Genomic DNA, 17,113 nt, shown 5'->3' with positions numbered 1-17,113 from the left:
CCAGGGTTCATTCTTAGTCCTTACGACATCTGATGTCTCCAGTGTTCTCCCAATTGTAGATGTAGGACAGAAAGCCACAGCTGGGCAGAATTCTTGCCAGGATGAAGTGCAGCACCCTCACTATGGTCCGGCTCGTGTCCTTTCACCCCTGACCCCAAGGCTGTTGGCCGTCACACCTTTCTTCCCATCACAGGGTTTAGAAACTCATGCAACGTATGTACAAGTCTGCAACAAAGGGCTGTAAACCAATCTCCCGGCTTTCTGATTCCTTTCCTTCAGTCTATCCTTCTGCTGGATTAACATTCTGGAAACACCTGCATTTTGTCAGGTCACAGGACAATGACCCAACCCCTTGGAATTCACGAGTTCCCCCATAGTCTTGCTGTAACATCCAGAGCCACTCTCCACGCTGAGTGACTGACTCATGTGCTCCGAATGCGTCCTGCTTGTGAGCATTTGCTGAAAATGACCTCACCCTCCTTGCTCTGTTCAGTGCTCATCCATCATTTAAGTACTGGTGTAATCCTCTGCTCTTCTGTAAGCATAGTGTCTGAGTGCTTTCCCCTTTATTCTACAAACACGTATGGAGCACCACTGGGTGCCAGGAAAATGCCACCCTAGAAAAGTATGTGTGTCTGGCACATAGGAAGTAGGGAATGGACGGGGTGAACAGAGGGGGTCAAAGTGTAAGGGGGGGGAAGCAGAAAATCACAAATGTACACTTAGCAAAGTACAAACACTTGGAGATCTACAGGATGACAGTGTGGACATGAGCATGTCCTGGGCATTCAGGCAGCTCTAGGTGCTGCCTTGGCCTGGCAGCCAGCCCTGAAGTGAAGGGTCCTGGGTGCTGGCTCTGGGGTGGGAAGGTGCCCACTTAGCAGATAAAGCTCCACTGGGCCAGGGGTGCTATGGACTAGGAAAGTTAAAAAAAAAATCCATATGAAACTCCCTGCCCTTTTGTGGCCCTGCATTGGAAGATGAAGGCCTTCTCGCCCGGGCAGAGCAGGGGATCTCCAGACCTTACTCCTTAGGGAGCCTGGAGAATCCCAGGAGTGCACACGCACTCAGAAGGGGCTTGTACCAGGACAATCAACTGCATTTCTCTGTCTCCTAAAGCCGAAGCTAGGCCATGTCAAGTCTCTTCTCAGACTCCTCTGTTGCTGTCTCAGGCCCAGGAAAACACACAGACCTGACATCGGCAAAGCTGCACATTCGCAGACCCAGCTGCCTCCCAGAGCACATGGGCAGACCCCGCTGTCTCCCAGAGCACATGCGCAGACCCCGCTGTCTCCCAGAGCACATGCGCAGACCCAGCTGCTTCCCAGAGCACCCGTCTCATGGTGCCTGGCTGCACTGGCTTTCTGGAGCTGTTTTTTTTTGTTTGTTTGTTTTTTGTTTTGTTTTGTTTTGACACAAGGTCTCACTATGTCGCCTAGGCTGGTCTCAAATTCCTGGGAGCCCAATCCATCCTCCCTTCTCGGCCTTCCAAAATGCTGGGATTACAGGCACTCCCCACTACGCCCAACCTTTCCTCTCTCTGTTTTGGATGTGTCACCTTCTCTCCAACCTCAGGGCCTTTGCACGGCCCGTTCCCCTGCATGGAGCACCTTGCCATTGAGAGCCCCATGCTTGCTCCCCCAGGTCCTTCTGGTCCTCACCAATCCCCCCTTGTCAGAGAGCCCTTTCCTGAAATAACCTCTCCTCCTCTTGGCCTGCTACGCTGCTCTTTACAGCCCTATCACCACCTGCTCCACCAGGCAAGGGATTTGTCTCTTTTGATTAGGTTCATCTTCCCAACTCCTACAACAGGGCTGATATGTAGCAGATGCTTAAATATTTGCTGAGTATATTCATAACCATATGTATTATAAATAAATATATAATAGCAATAGCTTGTCTTATGTCAACATACATGTCCCAAACCCCTTATGAGGACCAGGCCCTGTGTGGGCATGGGGGGTGCAGAGATGAACACAGCCCACTCCCTGCCCACTTAAGGAACTCTTGGGATGGCTGAGGACAAGGACAAGCTGACATCCAGTGACAACATGTTGTAGAAAGCAGAGTGGCAATGAAGTTCTGAGGCTGTGTCCGAGTGTGAGGTTTGAAAAAAATGAGTTCTGCTCGAGGTGGAGTGGGATAGGTAATTTATGTGTCATGCTGACTGGGCCATAGGGTGCCCGGACATTTGGTTAAACATGGTTTCTGGGGGTGTCCGTGAGTGAGTTTAACCTTCACAGGTTAATTCGAATGATTAATGTTTGAATTGGTAGACTGAGTAAGGCAGATTGTCTTCCCCAACATGGTGGGTGGCATCCAACCTGTCGGAGGCCTGAATACAACCAAAAGGAGCAGCAAGGGAGAATTGGTTCTCTCTGCCTGGCTGTTTTCAAGCTGAGACATCTGTCTTCTCCCACCTTCTCACTGGCCGTCCTGGGTCTCTGGCCTTCACACTCCCACTGGAACTACATTACTGGTCCTCCTGGGTCTCCAACTTGCAGATAGCAGATGGTAGGATTTCTCAGCATCCATAATTGCATAAACCAATTCCTTATAACAAATCTATCTATGTTTATCTATTTTCTGTTGGTTGTGTTTCTCTAGAGAACCTTGACTATTATGCAGAGTTGGGGAAGAATTCGTGGCAGAGGATTATTTAAACTGGGTTTTCAGGGCTGAATAGGAGTTTGGAAGGCAAGCAAGCTGAGAAAACCATCGCAGGTGGGGGGACCCGCATGTGTATTGTAACACACACATGTTCATAAGCCTTTGTGGAAGGCTCACTTGGAACTTGGAGTCAGAAAGCCTGGGTTCAAGCTCCACATCCCAATTACTCATTCTATCCATGAATATCCCATATCCCCTACCCTCCAGCAGGCCCTGTGCAGCTCTTGGTTTGGTTCAGGGAAGAGAACTGAGTGATAGCTTCAGCCCAGAGTAAGGGTTCTTTGAGAGAGCAGTTGCAGAAAGTTTTGTAGCTCACAGAAGCAATTTCCATTTCCCTGTACTTGGAGTTTTATAGCTCTAACTACACGATCTATTCTAAAGATAAATGCTCACAGCAGGTGGAGCCCACCTGCAGGGCTTCCAGAAGAGGGCCGGGGTGGCGGTCCTGGAATGCTCTGGTCCTACCTGCTTCTGAGAGTTGTTGTTAGGATCAAATAACTGTGTGGGAAATGTCAGTATCGTGCTGTATAGATGTTCCCAGGATAAGATGAATATGTACATGTTGATCCATCTTTTCTCAGTTTTATGATCTTTCTCTCTTAATCTGGCAGCAAGTGCCATATGGAAAATCTCTTACATCATTTTTCAGTCAGCCTAGATGCCTAATTAACCCACGTGTACAGCAAAGAATGGGGGCATGGAATAAGATGTTTTCCTTAGAAACCAGTATTTCCTTTATGATGTTTTAAAGAGATGGAATTGGATTATAGAGTTGATGCTGTGAACATTTATCTTTCATATAAATCATGTTGGTCCCCATGATGGAGATGCAAAACTCTGGGTCCGGGGAAACTGAAATTTCTTCTGTAAGCTGCAGAACTCTAAGTATAGGGGAACTGAAATGCTGAAGATAATCATAACTTTTCTTGAAGACTTGGGGTCATTCTTGACTGTCTCAGCCCTCATGGGGGCTACAGACTTGGGATAGAGACAGACTAACAGAGAAACCTGTACAGGATTGTGATTGTGAGTTCTATGAAGAAACAGAACAGGATCCAGTGGTCTTCAAAACAGAAAGGCATGAGGCTCTGTACAGCAGTTTCCCCTTAGGCATGGGGAAAACATTCCAAGACCCCCAGTGGATGCCTGAAACTGCAGATGGTACCAAACCTTATAACACTATGCTTTTTGCTATACAGTAATTGTGGGTAGCTTATGCAGCATGGGTACATTGGACAAAGGGATGACTCATGTCCCAGGTGGAACAAAGCAGGATGGGGCGAGGTTTCATCACACTACTCAGAATGGTGCATAATTTAAAATGTATTAATTGTTTATTTCTGGAATTTTCCATTTAATATTTTCAGACCTGTATTGGCCGCAGGTAGTTGAAACCATGGATAAGGGAGGGGACTACTGTACTTAGAGAGGCAGGGAGACACTGAGCAAATCTCATTGCAAAAGCAAGTCCCTGGTCCTTAAGGTCTGATTTGGAAGTCTGGGCAGGCAGGTGTATGGTGTGGAGCTGCCTCAGCAGGGTTGACACCCTCGCTCCATCACTGCTGAGAAGGTGAATCTGGACCATTTTCAATTCCACCTTCCGGAGCCTCGGTCTGTAAAATGGAGCACATTGCAGAGTTTGGGAATCGCATGGGATAATGTGGTGATGCAACTGGCCTTTGGTAGACACCCCACAGTAACTGTTCCTGATTTTATCATTTTACTGTTGCACAAGACAATGGTAGTGTCATTACAGGGAGGGCCCACACACGCTGTGCTCTGTCTTGGCCAGAACTGAGGAGATGAGACAGACACCCATTGCTCGCCGGCTGAGTGGACTACAAAGAGTGACTCAGCATAAAGGGAAGCATCCAGAGAGTCTCAGAACCCTGTCTTTGGCCATCTTTCAGGGTTGTCTACAAATAGCCTCCCACCTGGGTGGAGTTGGTGGCTGGGCTGTCTGGCAGCTGGGAGCTGGGCCATGAGGCTATTTATTTATTTATTTATTTAAATCCTGGTCTGAGACTCCTTGAATTGGTCTGCCTTTTGGTTCTGGGGAAGGAAGAAAGAATCAGCAGATCACAGGTCCCAGGTTCGCAGGGATGGGCGTTTACACTCAGCACCTCGGACCCATGATTCACGCTCTGGGGGCTCGGGCTGGCCCGCAACATGGGAAAGGCCTCAGTATCTTCCAGTTGAAAAAAAATTCTCTACAGTTCAGTAAGATTGCATTTCCTATTATTTCTTAGGAAATCTGTGCTAACAAGTATCTCTAACCCTAAAAAGATCCGAGAAAAACATCCAGTGTGCTCTCTCATTGTTGAGAGAAGGCGCCTGCAGGTACCTTAATGGGAAACTTGATGGTGAGCATGTGCTCAAAAAGACTAAACACCTGAATCCATTTGCTCAGGCTGCCATACAAAGTATCAAAATCTAAGTGGCCTAAACAACGAACATTCGTCCTCTCACAGTTCTGGAGGCCAAGAAGTTCAAAATCAAGGTGCTGGCAGTGTTGGTTCCTCCTGGAAGGCTCTGAAGGAGAAGCCGCTCCTTGCTTCTTCCTCACTTCTGGTGATTCTGGGCAATCCTTCACATTTTTTGGCTTGTGGAAGCATTGCTCCGGTCTCTGCCTCTATCTTCTTACGGCCTTCTCTCTGTGTCTCTGTGTGTTTTTCTCTTCTTCTTATAAGGACACCAGTTATTGGATTTAGGGGTCACCTTAGTTCAGTACAGGTTGGGTATCCCTTATCCAGAAATGCTTGGGACCAGAAGTTTTTGTGTTTTGGATTTTGAATGTTTTCGAATTTTGGAATATTTGCAGAGTACATACCAGCTGACCATCCTTAATCCAGATATCCAAAATCTAAAATGTTCCAATCACATGCCCTTTGAGCATTATGTCAGTGCTCAAAAAGTTATGGATTTGGGGGCATTTGTGATTTCAGATTTTTGGATTAGGAATGCTCAACCTGTGTAACCTCATCTTAATTTAACTACTTCTACAAAGACCCTATTCCCAAATAAGGTCATATTTGAAGTTCCATGTGGACATGAGTTGGGGTGGAGGGATACTCCTTAACTCATCACAACATCTTTATCAGACTGAATCTTCACAATACTTGGATCTTCATTTAATAGACGAGAGAAAAAGACACTCAGAGAAATTCACTGACCTTGTTCAAATTCCCACAGCTGGGAAGCAGCAGAGGTGAGATGTGAACCAGGAACCTGCCTCCAAGCCCCTGTACCATTGGTGCTGGGGCCTTCATAAACTATAGAGGACAGCATCAACATCACATAAGGCAGTCCTTGGAGACTACTGGTCTACATGCCAGAAGCCTGTTAGAGTCATGACTTATTATCTCTCCATTTGACAGATGAGCAAACTAAGACCAAAGGTGGTGGGAGGGAAGATGAGTAAAGTGACTTGCTGAGATGACACAAGTGGCATGGTAGGGAACCCATGGCCTGGTCCCCAAAGTTCTCCCCCAACAATTAAACATTCTAGCTCAGTGTAAGGAGGTGAAAGGAGCCAGACACAAAAGGCACGTGTTGTAGGCTCTACAGAGACAGCATCCTACAACATGTGCCTGGCTTCTTTCACAACAGGTAAATCTAGAGACAGGAAGATTAGTGGTTGCCCAAAGCCATGAGGAAGGAAGAATGGGATGTGACTGCTAATGAATATGCGATTTCTTTGGGGGATGATGAAAGTGTTCTGGAATTAGATAGTAGTGATGGTTGCATGAATCAGTTGTTAAGTAAAAGCTGAAGTGGATGAACTGTATGGCATGTGAGTTACATCCATCAGCCTCTGGGAAGGAGATCTGCAGGAAGCAAGTATGCACAAGGCTTACGAGATGCAAAGCTTTTATTGCGGCAGAAATAGCCAAAGCCCTGGCTCATAAGCTCCTCATGCAAGAAGGCACTTCGAGGACTTTTCCTGTGACAGAATTTGCATCCTCCGTTTGTCAAGGCATGAACACCCCAAGAACAGAGAGAGCTTCCAGAGCATCCCCCTTAAGAACTGTGTGGCCTTGGCAAGTTACTTCCCTCTCTGGGCCTCAGTTTCCATACCATGAACCAGTGATCATGCAAACTCTCAGAGTGGTTGTGAGCATGAAATATTTTGATGGAGTCCCTTTGACCTAGGACTGTTTTGCCTCAGCCAACAAAACAAAATAAAATAAAAAACTAAACCAGAATAAAACTCTCACGAACAAACGATTAAACTTTCAGCCATTGCTATTGCCAAACCATGACCTCTGTTGCTCATCCCTGCTCCCCACCCGCATCCTTGGTAAAGGATCAGAGCTACGTAAGGGTCTGGAAGTGGGTAACAAGGAGATAATGCAGCACATGACTGGGGTCTACAAAATGGAGACTCCCCACTCTGAGTCATGAAGGCTGTACTCAAGAGGCTCCAGCACTAGCATGAATTCCGTGAGGTCATCTGGTGTCCAGTTTGCATCTCTGCATCCTGTTCTCACCCCTCTCTGGCCAGGGAAGCCTCAGGAGCTAGGCCCCTTGCTTGATCCCATAAGCCCACCTGGGCTTCTTTCCATTGCACCAGCTTGCTGGAGCCAGGGAGGGTCAGGAGTTGAGGGGCTGCTTCTGTTGCCTGGCTGATGAGGCTCTCCCAGCACCGCCCCCCCCACCCTTTTTTTTGCCTGCTAAGAGCCCTGCTCAGGTTTCCAGGCATGTGGTTTCCCCTGGATTGCAGACTCCCTTGAGTAATGCAGGCATCTGTGAACAAAATTCCCTGGATGAGTGAGCTCCCTTAGGCACTTGTGGACAACTTTCTCCAACCTCAGGGCACTTAGTGAGGGGGTGCAGCCTGGGTGGGAAGAATGGGCATGGAGGCAGAATGAAATATCTTCTGGGATATCTCTAGGTTCTTACGTCCAAATGGGTGGAGGGTAGAGAATGAGCCGGGAGCAGAGAAAGGGAGACATAGAGATAAGACAGGGGCCAGATCATGAAGGGTCTTGCAAGCCATGTTACAGCTGTAGCACCTTATCGCAAGAGGGGTGGGACACTACAGAAGGGTTTCCCTTGGAGGATGCCCCCATCACACTCACTGCCAACATCATCATCATCATCATCATCATCATCATCATCATCATCATCATCAAAGCTAGTACATGTTCAGTGCCAACTATGTACCAGGCACTGTGCTAGATGCTTTCATACATTAATCCTGTTAACAATTTTATGAGATAGATACCATTATTATCCCCATTTTACAGATGAGGAAATGTTGACTCAGAAAGGATAACTGAGGTACCCAAGACTACACATCAAATAAGAGCCCAAGGCTGAACCACAAGTGGAATCCAGGTCTACCTAATCCCAAAGTCTTGGCTCCTGAACACAGTTCTCTATGTTTATAGCCTCCTCATGAATGTATTTGCATTCTTAAAAGACCACGTTGGCTACAGAGTGGAGAATAAGAATTGGGAGATGGTAGAGGTTAGGATTGGAGGCACCCATGACAGACGATGGTTGGACATAGAAAGAAATATAGATTTAGGAAACACTTAGTGAGTAGAATCTAAAAGAGGTGCTGATCCCATTACTGGGTATATACCCAAAGGAATATAAATCATTCTATCATAAATACACATGCACATGAATGTTCATTGCAGCACTATTCACAATGGCAAAGGCATGGAATCAACCTAAATGCCCATCAGTTGTAGACTGGATAAAGAAAATGTGGTACATGTACAACCATGAAATACTATGCAGCCATAAAAAAGAATGAGATCATGTCCTCTGCAGGAACATGGATGGAGCTGGAGCCCATTATCCTTAGCGAACTAACCCAGAAACAGAAAACCAAATACCACATGGTCTCATTTACAAGTGGGAGCTAAACGATGGGAACACATGAACACAAAGAAGGGAACAACAGACACTGGGGCCTAGTGGAGGGTGGAGGTTGGGAAGAGAGAGAGGAGCAGGAAAAATAACTAATGGATATTAGGCTTAATGCTTGGGTGATGAAGTAATCTGTACAACAAACCCCCATGACCCAAGTTTACCTATGTAACAAACCTGCACTTGTACCCCTGAACTCAAAATAAAAGTTAAAGAAAATAAAAGAGGTGCTGACCCACTAGATGGAAGGCCTGAAGGAGAGAGTACATTGAATGATGAGCCCCAGGTTTCTGGCATGGATGGATGGATGCGTGGATGGACGAGGGGCATTTATGGAGACAGACTGGACAAGTTTTGTTTAATAAATGAGTGAAGGAATGAATACATGAATAATGAAGGGATCCCAAAGTGGAATGGATAATGAGTTCCCCATCACTGGGAGTATGAAACAAGTGGCTTTCATCAGGATATTGTAGAGGATACTCCTGATTTGAAGGGAAAGTCAAGTGGTAGGCACTCAGTAAGTCTATACTGCAGGAATAAATGATTGAATCGCTGCTGCGCCTATGATTCTAGGGCCTCATGAGGGTCTCACATGCACCTGGTGGGAACTTGGTAATGAGTTACTCCTGCAGAAATGTAAGATGGAAGGAAATATTCAAGCACTGTTAATATTTTTTTTACATCTTCTTTCTTAAATTTCTACTGGTTGATTATATTTTAGAATGCACATCTTCATACATATTAATAAGTATACATATTGGGTATGCATAATCAATTCTTTTTTTCCTATAGGAATATACAATCCCAGAAGCTTGGAGACCACTGATCTACGTGCCAGAAGCCTGTTAACAGGTTGAGCAGAAATAAATAGCACCCCTTCCCAAAGGCTTCTGAGTGTGCAAGGCAGTGTCCCAGGGACCAAACTCAGAGGTTTTGGGAGTTGTAACAAATGCTAGAGCTATGCAAAAACCTCATCCATTTATTATGCAGTACAGAAAAGACACATGCTTACATGATTCATCCATTTTCTCATTCGGATGTGAAATGCTTCCCGTTTACAACATAACAGCTCTTTGAGTCTTTCACAGGGGAGATGTTCTTTATCAGGGCATCTACACCATGCACAGGGCAGCTCTTCTCCCGCAGACTCAGTTGCCCCTCAGACTAGGTGTGGATCCCCACATGGCCATTGGGATAGAGTTCTGCTTCTAAGAGAGTCTCAGCCCATCTACGTGCTCTGCTGATGAATGACTGCCCTGTGTGACAAAACACAGCCTCTTTTTTTTTTTTTCATTCATCATGTATGGCACAGTTTGACTTCATTCTAATACTAAATGGTTTTTACTTCTTCTTTCACCTGTTTTCTTTCTCCAGGTATTTATTGGGGCAGAGGGGTGTGGGTGGTGGGAAGAAAGAGTGGGTTGAGGGTAAGGAGGGAATCGTTTTTTAACACTTTTGCTTTAAAATTCAGAGTTGAATTGGTCAGGATTTATGGGCTCTTTGCCATGTAAATTTTTCTCATTCTCCAGGTTCTAACCCTCTAGGTTCTTTCCCTCCAGGTTCTAGCCTGTCTAGGTTCTAGCCCACCAGGTTCTAGCCTGCCAGGTTCTAGTCCGCCAGGTTCTAGCTCTCCAGGTTCTAGCCCTCCAGATTCTAGCTTTCCAGATTCTAGCCCTCCAGGTTCTAGCTTTCCAGGTTCTAGCCCTTCTACATTCTAGCCCACCAGGTTGTAGCCCTTCTAGGTTCTAGCCCACCAGGTTCTAACCCTCCAGATCCTAGCTCTCCAGATTCTAGCCCTCCAGATTCCAGCCCTTCAGGTTCTAGCCCTTCAGGTTCTAGCTCTCCAGGTTCCAGCTGTCTAGATTCCAGCCCTCCAGGTTCTAGCCCTCCAGTTTCTAGCTCTCCGGGTTTTAGCTTCTCTAGGTTCTAGCCTCTCTCAGTTCTAGCCTTCCAGGTTCTTTCCCTCCAGGTTCTAGCCCTCCAGCTTCTAGCTCTCCAGGTTATAGCCTTTCCAGATTTTAGCTTCTTTAGGTTCTAGCCCCTCTAGGTTCTAGCCTCTCCAGGTTCTAGCCCTCCAGGTTCTAGTTCTCCAGGTTCTAGCTCTCCAACCAGCTAATAAATATTCATGTATCAAGTGAATGAGTGCTGCCCTGGCACTGCTGATGGTGAATGCCATTGCCATTCCTACTCACACTCTTCTAGGGCGTGTACTGGGATACCTTCCAATAAACCATTGATTGACAGGAACAATCCCTTGGTTGCTGAGAGAGGAACAGTCTCTGAGCAGGCCTGCACTCTCCCCCTCCCCAGGTACCGGTTGGTGGTGGGAGTCTCAGCACTGTGATCCTCTGGGCGAGACCGATTAGAAATTTCTTCCTCTGCCTCATCACAAATCAAACTTTGAAGACATGGCCTTCTCCCCAAATGCTCATGTGTGTGTGGCAGTCGGGTGGGGAGGACAGGTGGAAGCGAGCCAATGAGCACCTACTGTGTGCCAGACACTGGTACTTCACACTGCCACCGGCTCCCAATACTGATTCTGCTCCACGGAGCTATTTCTAGACCTCAGTGTCTTTTCCTTATAGTAAACATATCCCAGTTACATGTGCATAATAATGCCTCACATGTACATAGCACCCTTTGCTTTTCAAAGTACTTTTATACCTGTTACTGCCTTTAATCCTCACAACGACTTCATGTTACAGAAGAGGGAACTGAGGCAGGGACAGGTGGTTGTGCAATAGTTATTGGTTGAGCTGGAACCTTGGGCTCCCCCCTTCTGCTGTCCATATCACCCACAGCACCCTGCTCAACCATCTCATCGAACAACTTTCTGGTGGTGGCAGTGCCCAGTCATTCCCAGTCGAGTCTTTGAGTTCCTTCAAGATGGAGATGGCTCCTTCTCTTTCTTCCCTCTTGCCTCCAGTGCTCAATATTGCTTATACAGCAAGTGCTCAATATGTGCTTATTGGATTCCTCTTTGGCACAGACCACCTTGTCCATCAGTGAGGGGTGCCACAGAATCCTGGTCTCCAGGTTCTTATCAGGGACCCCTCAGGGCTTAACCTTCATTAATGTAAGAAATTGTCCTCCAAAGTTCTAGCTGAATGGATTAAAGAAACCCAGGGCAACAATTCACTTGTGCACTCAGCCATTGCACCAAAGCTGGATGGCGGTTCTGCTGGAGATCCAAGTTGTCTTGCTGGGGCAGGGAGGGACACTATGTGGGAGGGAAGCTCAGTCACTCCTGTCCCTGTCCCCAGGCCCCCTCCACTCCTGGGAAGGAGCAGGCTGGCTCAGGTGTGGCAGCAAATAAGAACAGTAATGCTGTCGTGTTTATGGAGTCCTAGGCTGTGCATGAGTTCACCCCATCCTCACAGCCATGCTCCCTGCAAAACTGGGCAGGGCAGGAATTATTCTCCTGTGTTTTACTGGAGACACCAACTCATTTCCCAAGGTCATGCATAGATGTCCCCTTGGCATTCCTGGGTCCATGCTGAAAAGCAACTGTCCCTCAATCCTTAACACAAATTCACAGCAGCCCTGCTGGCGTTTGCTCACTGTCTGCTCCCCGCCCAGTCCTGAAGTTTGTGAATCTGGCGTTCCACCGAGATGGAGGTCCGCAGTGTGCCCATGGAGTTCTCCATCTGAATGGGTTCTGACCTACAGCCCCCTTTCTGGCACACTCCCTGGTACACCTCCCAAGACTTCTTTCGGAAGCGCTTGCCCACAATCACGTACACCAGTGGGTTGAGGCAGCTGTTGCTGTAGGCCATGAAGGAGGCGATCTGTGTGATTACATCGATGATGTGCTCGTCCTGGCAGCTGGAGAGGATGCCGAGGCGATGCAGCGTGTCCAGGAAGGTGCTGACCTGGAAGGGCAGCCAGCAGATGACGAATAGCAGCAACACAACCAGGACCAGCACCGTGGCCCTCCTCTCTGTCTGGATCTCCTTGAACTTCTGCATCTCATTGTTCCGCAGCACCTTGCATGATCTGCTCGTGCAGAAAAGTGATGACGCTCAGGGCAGCAGGAAGCCCACGACATGTCAGGGAGCGGTGGTTGGTGAACCCACGCTTCCCAAGACGAGGGCATGGGTAGCTGGATGACGGCAAGGGCGAAGTGACGGTGTGTGGCCCTCGTCGCTGTTACTCCTTCATCGTCCGGAACACCCAGCAATTGGGTGAGCTTTTCAGGAGGAGTGCGTGGCATGGGGCCCCAGATCACCAAGCTGTAGAGCTTGGCCCAGCGCACGCCGCGCATCCTGCCCATGGACATGGTTTTCACCAGGGCCAGGTAGCGGTCGATGCTCACCAGCATCAGGAAACAGATGCTGCTGTACAGGTTCATGGAGGTAATGGCATTCACCACGCGGCAGAGCGTCTCCCCAAAGAGCCAGTCGAAGTTGTTGGAGATGGTGATGGCCCAGAAGGGCAACCCGCAGGCCAGGATCAGGTCTGCTGCGGCCAGGTTCCCCAGGTAGATCTCTGCCACCGTGCAGCTGCTCTTGTGCAGGCAGAAGACGCTGAGGACAAAGATGTTCTCTAGGGTGGCCAGCACGAACAGCACCCAGAGGAAGGGGGCCTGGATGGTGTTGAGCCAGCTCAGCCACTCTATTTGGGGGCATTTGCTCTGGGCAAAGGTCCCGTTAAGAGTTGGCAATTGCAAGGTGACATTGAGCATGTCGGCGCTGAAAGAAAGTAGAAAAGAGGCTGTTACACCTCAGGGTCACAAAGGAAGGACAAAAACTGGTGCAGAAAGAGGCAGGGGTTAAAGACAACCAGCCAGGATGTGGAGAAGTCGAGGTGGAGTTCAGGCTGCTTTCTGTGGCCAGCGCTTTGGCGCACCTGACTCCCCTGGGTCTTACAGAGCCCCCTCTGATCCTTGGATCTAAATGGGGCCTCATGTTCTTCATCTCAAGGCTCCACTGGGATATTTCCTTGGCCAGCATCCATCAACAGCACTAACAATCTCAAGTCTTGGATCCTTGACCTCCTTGAAGCTTCTGTGATGGGAGGATTCACATTCCTTCCTTATCATCCGGGCCCCTCCCAAGGGAGTTGGTCACCTTTCAGCCTCTCAAAGTCCTGTGGTGGGTGAGTTAATTCATTAAAAGAGAAAAATGATATCATGCCAGACCTGGAGATTCCAGTCTGGCTTGGAGACCATGGCCAGGCTATCTGCTTAGTTCCTGTCTTCCTGGAAGGTCTGGGGTGGCATCATATTTCTGTATCTTCTATCAGCAAAGCACTGAAGAGGATAGGAGGATGCAGATAGCGAGGGAGGGTGGGGACTTTGGAGCCAGATAGTCCTACTGGGTTCACATCCTGGCTGCCTTACTTATAAGCTGTGTGATATTGGGTAAGTTAACGTCCTTGAACCACAATGACCTCACCTGTAAAATGGGAATTTAAAAATCTCCCTCTCAGGGTTGTGATGGGGATCTGAGACAATGTACAAAATGCCCCAAGCACTGCACTTGGCTCAGTAAACATTAGTAATTAACTATTCTTGCAAACCTATTAAAATAACCAGTGGTAAACTCCAATACCACCGTTTGTTGGTGACCTCATCTTTAACCTACTGACTCCTCTTTCATTCTTAGGCGAGACTCACAGACCACAGGGCAGGTACCTTTCTAGACTTGTTGCTGTATATCATCTCTACCTTCAGCAGAGGCATGGGGCTTGGACAGACCTGGGTTCCAATCCTAGCTGTGTGATCTTGGGCAAACTGCTTGACCTCTCTGGGCTTCTATTTTGCCTTCTTTGGAGTGGGGTATTTCTCTCATCCTGACTCGCTTTGCATTTCTTTTTACATGGTTGTTGCAAGATTCAAGTCAAAGAGTGGATGTGAAGACACACTTAAAAGTCCAAAGCACAACCCAGAGGGCAAGACTCACTGGGCATTTTCCCAGCGCCCTGTGGTGTGGGTGAGAGAAGGAAAAGGTGCTCTTCCTGGGAGGTGCATTGCTAGACAGGCTCATGGAGGAAGAGCTGAGCTACAAGTCGTGAGGAGATACTGATCATCACCTCTGGGATTTCCCAGGAAAATTCCCTTTGCTTCTAGGAGCAGCTGGCTGGCATCCTGGAGCCAGACTGGGGGACCCGCAAAGCAATGCTTTTAACCTTTCAATGTTTTTTGAGCATCTGCTCTGTGCTGAGCTCTGCCTTGAGTGCAAAAACACAGAGAGGATACCACCTGGCCCCTGCCCTTCCTGACTCCTGACAACTGGGGCCCAGAGTGTGGAGGGTGCCCTGGAGGGAGCAGGAGGGGTGTGGGACACAGACTTGGGGTAGGGGCAGGTGGGTAAGGTTGGAGGTGACTCTAGAGCTGGGTCTTGAAGGATAAGAAGCATCTCGACAGGGCACAAGAAGGAGGACAAGCAGACCAGGCAGGGGGAACAGCCTGAGCAGAGGCACAGAACTGGGGAAGCTGTTGGTATGTTCTGGAAAGTGACACTAGATGTTGGACAGGAGAGGTGAGAAGTAGCAAGAGGCTGAGTGAGGGAGTAAGCATGGTCTTCACTGGGTGCTAAGGAAGTGAGGCTTTGCCCCTGAGTCTTCAGGGACTACAGTGTTGGTATAAGAAGTATGCTCTGAAAAGATCCCTGTGGTGCCTGGTGACTTTCATATGACTTTCAAATTACTTGATATTCTTCCTTTCAAAAGGAGGAATCTGCTTCCTCTTCTCCTGGATGTGGTCTGGACTTCTTACCAAAGGTGGCGGGGATGGTGTGTGATTTCTGAGGCTAGGTCATAACATGCTTTGCAGCTTCTTCCTTGGCCTCTTGCATTGCTTACTTGGAAGGATGTGAGCCGCCATGTGAGGATACTCAAGCAGCCACAGAGCAGGGAATCAACTTGCCACCTTGAAAGTGGATCCTCTGGCCCCAGTTAAGCTTTCAGTGGATCCTGGTTTCCCAGCCTTTTAGTCTTCCAACCAAGGCCCCAGACATCTTGGAACAGAGATAAACTGTCTCTACTGGGCTCTGAATTCTTGAGCCATGAAAACTTGCAGTCTCCTTTCCAGAGTCCTCTGAAGGTAAGACTTCCCCTGGGTAGTCCCCTTGGTCCAAGCCTCAACTGTAACTACAGAAAACCCATTTTCTCCATACCCCTGGCTTGGGGAATCAATCATCTCTCATGGGCTAACTCACTAGAGACCAAAGTATAGCACCAGATGCTGCTTATTAATTTCTAAGCAAGACAATTGATAGCCAAGGGGATGGATCCTGGCCCATTCCTGGCTCTGAGAAGCCATAGGATCGTCAGAAAGACACCTAGTGAGTGCGGAATTGGAAATTATAGGTCCAGTGCACTGTGGCCTCAGCTGAGATGGCCATCTGCTCACTTTCATCATAGGCCACACCTGCCACAAGACGGAGAGGTTGGAGTGGACCCCTCAGCCTTGTTTCTTGTAAATGCTGCCTCCCAGAACAGATCTCCCTATCCTCTGTTTCTACTCTGGCTCAGGTCTCCCTCCCCCTCCCCTTAAATTCTCTCTTTAGAGTGTTCTGATCTTCCACCAGATGTCAGCCATATGTTGGAGATATTTTGTCTCCAAGGCAACCTGGCACATTGCTGTCTGATCTGCTGGGCATTGACTTCAGTGTTTAACTCTCTTACCTTTACTTCCAAGTTCCTCTGGGATAGATCACTTATGACAACCAGGAATGTGTCCTTCTCCTCCCAAAGCCCCTCTTCCTCTAGTTCCACAGAACATTCCCTCTGCTCCCGACAGGCCTACAGGGACTTGGACACTTGAGAAGTTTTGTCTTTGGGCTTTAACATCACTAATTCCTTCAACTGTTGTCCAGGGCATGAGGGTTGAGCTTTCCAGGGAGTTCTCCAGGGTGTCTGCCCCCCACCCCTAACTAGTGAATTGAGGAATCCCCTTGACTCACCTGAAAGAGGCCGTGGTGGGCATGGAGTCCTCACGAACAGACAGAAACATTGTTGTCTTCCAGGGAGAGAACATTTGGACTCAGAGTGGGATGTGTGCGAGGCCACACCTGGGCTGAACAGAGAAGAAAAGATGGTTAGATGGCACAGGGGCTGGGGACTGCAAAATACATGCATTCTCCAGCAGGGAGGAGAAGTGGAGACTGCTGAGTCCCTGACTCAATGTACATTTGTGAAGTGCTCCCACACAGCGGTGCTAGGGGCACAATGGCGAGGAGCTGACAGTCTACTGGAGAAGCCAGACATATTAAGCTCACTTAATAACTGCAAACTGACCTAAGTACAGTGAAATCAAGCAAAAGATTCTGTGACTGCATAGAACACGGGGTCCCAAAACCGCCTGCGAGGGCGAGTGGATATTGATGATAACACTGAGGGTGAGCAGAACTAAGCAGGGTGGAGGGATGAGGGTACAGGAGGATATCTCAGTCAGGAAGGCACTTGGTGTGAATGTGGATTAGGCCCTGGCCGCTGCTCAGGGAGTCGGGATTGCAGTGGGTAGAATGGAAGCAGGGCCCAGTTAGCCCATTAACTTAGGCCTGGGCTGATGGAGGCTGAGAGGCTGGATTCCAGGGGAGTTTAGAGGGTACGC

At 48.3% G+C, this 17,113-nt stretch overlaps 2 protein-coding genes across 2 annotated transcripts in view; both read right to left on the bottom strand.

Annotated features, from left to right (window-relative positions):
• The window catches only part of BDKRB1 (bradykinin receptor B1), a 28,072-nt gene extending 11,548 nt beyond the window's left edge, over positions 1 to 16,524 (bottom strand). The window contains exon 1 of the mRNA XM_017857927.1: positions 16,464 to 16,524. The gene's annotated coding sequence lies outside the window, so the exon portion shown is untranslated. The remainder of the gene's footprint in view (positions 1 to 16,463) is intronic.
• The window catches only part of BDKRB2 (bradykinin receptor B2), a 38,352-nt gene continuing 30,754 nt past the window's right edge, over positions 9,516 to 17,113 (bottom strand). Inside the window, 4 exon segments of the mRNA XM_017857926.1 lie at positions 9,516 to 12,707; positions 12,709 to 12,771; positions 12,773 to 13,247; positions 16,464 to 16,571. Of these exon segments, the coding sequence (XP_017713415.1) occupies positions 12,114 to 12,707; positions 12,709 to 12,771; positions 12,773 to 13,247; positions 16,464 to 16,537 (1,206 nt within the window). The 5' untranslated portion in view covers positions 16,538 to 16,571 and the 3' untranslated portion in view covers positions 9,516 to 12,113.

This window comes from Rhinopithecus bieti, unplaced genomic scaffold (assembly GCF_001698545.2).
Source record: "Rhinopithecus bieti isolate Rb0 unplaced genomic scaffold, ASM169854v2 scaffold_41913, whole genome shotgun sequence".
NCBI classification, from domain to species: Eukaryota; Metazoa; Chordata; class Mammalia; order Primates; family Cercopithecidae; genus Rhinopithecus; species Rhinopithecus bieti.
The sequence above is the reverse complement of the archived record's forward strand: the minus strand, read 5'-3'. Positions and strand labels throughout refer to the sequence as shown.